Source organism: Priapulus caudatus, unplaced genomic scaffold (genome assembly GCF_000485595.1).
Source record: "Priapulus caudatus unplaced genomic scaffold, Priapulus_caudatus-5.0.1 Scaffold22, whole genome shotgun sequence".
Lineage (NCBI taxonomy): Eukaryota > Metazoa > Priapulida > Priapulimorpha > Priapulimorphida > Priapulidae > Priapulus > Priapulus caudatus.
This window is the reverse complement of record NW_014577083.1, coordinates 23,196-30,186: the sequence shown is the minus strand read 5'-3', so window position 1 is coordinate 30,186 and position 6,991 is coordinate 23,196. Positions and strand designations below refer to the sequence as shown.

Sequence of the window (6,991 nt, the reverse complement as noted above, 5' to 3'; positions counted from 1 at the left end):
ACAGCACAGGTTATTTCACTTTCCACTCATTATAGATTATGTGTAGATATATATATATAGTTTTTTTATGTGTATTGGATGAGCTCACATATATCATAAAGGATCAATTCCACATTATAAGCTTTCATTTTTGCTCAATTTTAAAGTTGTAGTTATAAGCCAACTTTTATGGTTTATGTTATTTAGATAGACTACAATGTTTGAAATCATTATAATTTTAATGATCTTATAATCCATATTTTTTAGAAGCTGGATCATATATATGCTTAGAGACATTTTTCTAAATGCTCATAATAAATTTAGATTAAAATTGTAAGATATTTCCCCCTAGTTAATATAATATGTTAATAGTATATATATGTTTAGATATAACTTCTTGGCTTTTATATTTACTTTGAATGCTTGAGTCACTCTGAATGCAATCATTTACTCATAACACACGGCATTAAAATATCTGGATATCTTCTGTATAGCCAACAGGTAAGTGCAAAGTCTGTCCCGCCTGTCACAAAATTTGCCCTATCAAAAATGTCCTGCCTGTCACATTCACTTATCCTTAGTATCACTTTCACTAGTGAGTCAATATATTCATTAATCTACAAAAATTTATTTATTTAGGTCTAAACGGCTTAGTATATATGCTTGTCCTTAAATGTGGATTGAAAGAAAAGGTACAAAATCTGAGGTAGGCTTTAGCCTAAACAAGTTAAATGGTTGTACATTTTAGAAAAATGTGGAACTGTTGGACATGCAGTATAATCCCCTGCTCTCATCAAGTGTTGGAACTGGAAAAACCTGGCTTCAGGCACTAGGAGCAAAAAATACATAAAAACTTTGCAGCGTGGTATTTTTTCACCCAGGCAACGTGGCGGTTATCTCTCCACACGCTGGGAGGCCTCAGTTCGATATCAGCTATTTCTATGACGAATCAAAGTCATTCGGGATGTTTACCAACATTCTGCAAGATGCCCATCAACTGTTCATATTCAATTTGCTTCTTGTGTGATTAAATATTGATCATGTACGACCACGATATGCGTTATAAGTATTTTTAATTCAGCGTGATTTATATCTGATTACATATACATGTACACAGTATAAACGTTTAGACATCACTCAACAGTGCAATGTACATCATAGTGCAAACAACTATAAGCTAAACTTTCAACGAACATTTTCGGCAACTACCTCCTCAAATAGGTTACATGTAAACTTTTCCCTTCGTCTCGGAGGACAGACGCTGCACCTTGCATCATGCGCCATATGGCTCATGATTATAAGGGACCAGCTGTGAAGCCTAGCCGTGTTGAGCTTACTAGCAGATGGTCAGCACGCGATTTCTCGTATTAGAACCTAGTCTGTCGTTCACTCTCAGGGTAGAGAAGCATGTGTACCTCTCTATGCCTGCTTTATGGCGTATATCGAAAACGTGACGTACGTATTTGTAATAATTTCAAGCACCGAAAATCGGCATATTTTTGTCTACGAAGACATGTGCACGACGCATGCAGTTTCATGTAGTTATCACAAACATGCGCAATGGTCTCTTTACATGTTTGATAAACATCTGTTTTTGTTGGATCCGTATAGTAGTACCCATGTTGCACGGTCTAGTTACCATTCCCCAGCACACAGATATCAAGAGTAAAACTAGTAACTCGGCTAGAAAGCGGGTTTCAATGACTGAACAAATACACCAGCAGCGCATGCACACATACAAACAGGAGTCTATCAATATTGATAGACTATTGATAGATAGGATAGATCTATTGATAGACTCCTGATACAAACATATCTACTGATCAATGCGTTCATGCACCCATATACAGACAAATGGACGCACGCACGCACACGCGCAGACGTACATGTGCATGTACACATACACACGCACGAACACACGCCGCGCATGCACGCACATGCAGCTACGCTCAGTATATCCTCTTGGTAACCCATGACATGTTGTAATAACATGACGATGACGTAAGGTCACGTACCGACTACTAGTATCTGGCAGATATTGCGAAGCTAGTCTGTAACACCAAATAATGAGCAACGAAACGGACAGCTTTCAGTCTCACTCAGATCATGATATTTTTAAGCTATACTCAGCTGCAATGCAAAAAAAACGAATAAATTCAAGGAAATACATTTCCCTCCTAAGAAATTTATTATTAAATGCCAACACAAATTGACCAGTATATTTCCCCCACTTTTCTTTCCTTTATCCATTTTGTTGGTGTCAAGGATAAAACATACAGCATGCATACAAAATCCAGATACATGTTGTAATTCTGCGTTATTAGGCTTTACAAATGTTGTAATGGATATGTTACACTTACAGTAACTTGCTTTGCTACTTATATGTAGTTGTTCACTTCCTGTGGGTGTGTAGTGATCGTACGAAACAGGATTTTGTATCACAGGATGTGCATAAACACACAATTGAGCTTATTTACGCAGATAAGGTCTATGTCTCCCTGGGTACTGCCGGAACGTACCCTGGTAACTATCTGATATGGTTAGGGTTAGGGTTAGGGTTAGGGTTAGGGTTAGTCAGAAATAGCTAAACGAGCCAGGTCAAACAGAGGTCAGGGAGACATAGACCCTACGGGCCTTATTTACCAGTTTAGGTCACGGACACAGAACCTATATGGTAACACCATCCACGGTTAGACACACATTATTCGCTAGCAACCAGGCCTTGGATAGTGTTTCTTACGTACATCAACAGCTTTTCATGGCTTCATTCTGCAATAACCACAAGGCGCAAATTTTGCCTCTATTGCCAGCTATATATAGGTGTGTGCGCCGCACATGACATTCATTACTACACACATCCCAGCTGCAGCAGCAGCAACGATACAGTACAGCGTAGTGTGTGACATGGCTTCTCAGCTTCAGGGGTTGACGGCCATGGCATTTCAGCTTATACAGATGCAGGCACATGAAAATACATGTAGGAGTTTGCGCCTATGGCCTAATTCAGTGTAATGCTTAAAAAATGTCAGATCTCAACGTGTGTGTTCGTGTGCGTGTGCGTGTGTGTGTGTGAGTGCGTGCGTGTGTGTGTGCATGTGTGTGTGTATGGGTGCGTGCACGCATTCGTGCGTGTGTGCGTGTGCGTGTGCGTGTGCGTATGCGTGTGTGCGTGCGTATGCGTGTGTGCGTGCGTATGCGTGTGTGCGTGCACATTTCGGTATCAGTACGCATGCTGAGTGCCCACTGGGTGGAAGACGAAGGCATTTGGTAGGAATCACCTGGCTAGAGCTGGGGGTTGAATGAAAAAAAAACTGAGCTTGACAATAGCTACATCAGAGAAAACACCAAGTGCAATTAGATATATGCTGACTAGTTCGAAGACTAGCAAGGCTTAACAATACACGTACGATGACAGGTCACATCCTCTCATCCGTTGCTTCCACCCCTGCCCTATGCCACAGTCTTACGCTCCAGCACGTACTACTAACTAGAATCGTCTGCACGTGTGTTCATCAGCTGTACTATGCAGCTTCGGGCTGTCCACATGTACACAAACGTTACTGAAGCCCAATGGTTTCTTTTCTAAACTTAGCATATCAACTGGGCTGGTCTTCTTTAGTTTTCAAACTAAAATCGGTACAAATAAAATATAAAGATATATAGCTATACCAGGGGCATAGGTATATCAAACGGAAGATACACATTCAGTGGAGAAATAACTGCTTAAAATATTTATTTACTATTTTACTATTACAAAGTGCATTATATAGTAACATGTAAGTTGTAACATGAAGACAAGGCGAGTTCATTAATATCTGTGATGAACAGCACTTCTGAGTTTCTAACATATACTGCAGGCAATGTTTTGTGATATCATCATGTAAAAACTTGAAGGTGTTGATAATAATGCTTGGTTTTTCACTACTAGTACAAGAAGCTTTTCTTGTTATGCGTTGAAATTTGCTGCAGTAATGAGGAGAGCTAAGACAATTCTACGCATTCATTATGGAAGCACACGCTTCTTAATATGCACTTCTTTGTTAGTCAGTCCCGCTCTTCCTCCTCCTCCTTCTCTTCCTCCTCCTGCTCCACCACTTACTCCTCCTCCTCCTCTTCCTCCTCCTGCTCCGATCTGAGACATAAGGTTGCAAATATCCTCCGCCCCTCGGGTCTGTTTTGTGCGACGGCTTGTGCCTTGCTCAGGGTTTTTTTCCGGGCGTTTAAACGGGAAGAGAGACCGTAACCTTTATGCAGAGACGAGGGTTAAAGAATGCCCAGGGCCCAAACAATTTATGCTATTTGCTGCTGCCTGGGTGTATTTTCAACCTTCTGTGAGGAAGTTGTCTCAAATAATAATACGAAGAATTGTCTAAGTAATATTAAATATTTATTGGAACAAATATACACAATAACAACCAAGATAAATTGTCTGTAATAACTTTTTAATGTATGCCGAAATAGTGCTGCCTGATGCATTCGGAACATGAAGAATTGAGCTTTGTAGGCAAGCTTTTTAGATACGTTAACAGTGGCACAATAAAAAACGTTACAAATCTGTAAATTGATGAGATGTACGAACTTGTGAGAAACCATGCAAACAGTTCAAAACCAAATACAAAACCAGAATAGGTCACATGCTTACTTTTACATGGAGAGCTGCTTGGTAAGCAGTCTATGTGCAAATTTATGCTAGCAAACTTCCTAGCATTGTTCCTAGCATAGTGTAGTAGCACTAGCTTTGTGTGCTTGTGGCAAATTGTGTCTGCACAACAGAATATATCTGGATGTTTCTTTCATATTTGTATTACATGTATAACACATTTTTATACAATTTATTCAATTATACCTACTATAAATTTAGTTAGCAGCTTCACCAGCAGTCTAAGAGTTAGAGAGGAGTACGGTAAGAGTGCAAAGACACAACTGTCTATTTCTGCACAAGGTTCGGCTTCAGTGGATGTGTCCCAAGAATAGTTTATATTTCAAGATTCACAATGGCGCATTCTAGTGCAGCTCTGCGGCATTATTTTTATAAACCCAACACCAATATAAAATTAAACGTGTCGTAGCAATAAAAATTGTTCAATATCATTCTGTATCAGGGTGGCATAATATAACCTTATCTCTAATGATGTGTACACATGTATGCGTAGTAATACTGTGGTACAAGATATAGTGGTACAAGGATAGAGAGCATGGCGAGATTGACAACTATGTAGCGTAACACATCGGCTTTTCTCTCACAACCATGCTCTCTATCCTTAAGCTGATATAGTTGTATCATATACTAGTAAGTAGTAACTAGGAAGTGGGCCCCAACACATTTCTCCAGAGCCACACTAACAGTAACCATAACATGATCCAGTAACACCCGGTACAGCATTACGAGAATGAGCTTTGAGACTTACGACTTCTAGAATCTTGAATCTGCATACAGTCTTATGACCGAGATATAGCTCCAAGAAACGGTATTGCTAGGGTTAGAATACCTATACCATCCGTCGCACAGCCTGGTCGGGCTAACCGAGATAGTGATACTGTTAGTGACATTGATAGTACAGTACCCTAACTCTAACCCTAACCCTAACCATAACCCTAACCATAACCCTAACCCATTATATTGATGTAATATTATATTTATATTGATGTAAATTACATTGGTTTTATTGGGACCCATGTTCTCTATCCTTGAACCGATAAAATCGTGAGCTGTGGAAGTCAATTACCTGGTGTAATGCAGTGAGTCCATCCACATTCGTCGTGTTAATATCTGCTCTGCGATTGAGAAGGGCCGTCACTTCTTCGATATCTCCAGAGCTGCACGCTGCTAGGAAAACACAGCCATCGTGAAATTTGATTTTTGGCGTCTTTCTTCTTAGCTGTGTTGGTTCCTTGGCTGTGACAGAAGTATCCCATTGAACTAGCTGCGAGTGCCGCATATAAAGAGCGTTGCTGGAGCGGCACACATCTTTTCTCTCTGCCATCACTACGCCGAATGTCAACTAAAACTGCTTTCCATTGGCGTTATGGTGAATGACATAGATTTCAGAGTTGCAGATTTATTGCAGAATGCACTGGATTGCCGCCTGCTGATCGCGAAGTCGTCGGTTTGTGTACAATGAGGGTTCCTCACCGCCAGCTAGCGCTGCTAACGACAAACAAAGCGAGAATCATAACCTAGACTGGTTCCCTGTATCTTTGCTCTAAATATATACCATAGCGACAAGGCCAAGCGTATAGGCTATGGTGTAGAAACACGGTACCCGTCTAAAGATTCGCAGGCACACAATATCGACTACAAAACTACAAAAATAGCTGTTTATGAGAAAACTTATTAAGTTAATATGATATAATCAAGAAGAGGACTGACGCGAATATAAGCTTCTACAAGCAGGCTGCTACCGTTTGTAGAGTTCGGTACCGGGTACGAAGAGAATGGGCTGCGATTTCTATGCGAAGAACTCTACGCCACTAGCATTTAATTTCGTCGCGCCACCAAGCGACCAAATAAGACATAAATAGATAAAATAGTGATTGATGAGTTAACTGTGACGTCCGTCAGGCTACAGACCTCAAAACCTCCTAAGCAGGGCTTAAAAAGTTAAGAGGGTGGGTAAGGGTATTTTCGTGAAACGGGATCGGCCGTTTTTATACCTCGTGAACTGTGAATTGCAATTTAATTTGTCTGTGAACTGTGAATGGACCACTTTGCGTGAAGCGTGATTTAGCTTTTATAGTCTGTGAACTGTGAATAAGAGGTCTCTTTCCTTGTGAATCTATGCATGTCAGGCGCGGATTTAGGCCGGTTTGCACCGGTTTCCAGAAACCGGTCACAGGCCTCAAAATTCACCAGAATGCACCAAATATAGCCTAATTTTAAAAAATTCCCCGGAGGGGCATGCCCCCGGACCCCCCTAGCTGCAGAACAACATATGGAAACACTATATATATATATATATATATACACACACACACACACACACGCACGCACGCACGCACGCACGCACGCACG

General features: G+C 40.6%; 1 protein-coding gene across 3 annotated transcripts in view; it reads right to left on the bottom strand.

Moving 5' to 3' along the window:
- LOC106813027 (protein phosphatase 1 regulatory subunit 12A-like) overlaps positions 1 to 6,447 on the bottom strand; it is a 55,604-nt gene extending 49,157 nt beyond the window's left edge. For all 3 annotated transcript variants that reach the window (XM_014817074.1, XM_014817082.1, XM_014817088.1), the window contains exons 1-2: positions 6,382 to 6,447; positions 5,706 to 6,124 (exon numbers count right to left, since the gene is read on the bottom strand). In XM_014817074.1, the coding sequence (XP_014672560.1) occupies positions 5,706 to 5,963 (258 nt within the window). In that variant the 5' untranslated portion in view covers positions 5,964 to 6,124; positions 6,382 to 6,447. The remainder of the gene's footprint in view (positions 1 to 5,705; positions 6,125 to 6,381) is intronic.
- Between the last annotated feature and the right edge of the window lie 544 nt (positions 6,448 to 6,991).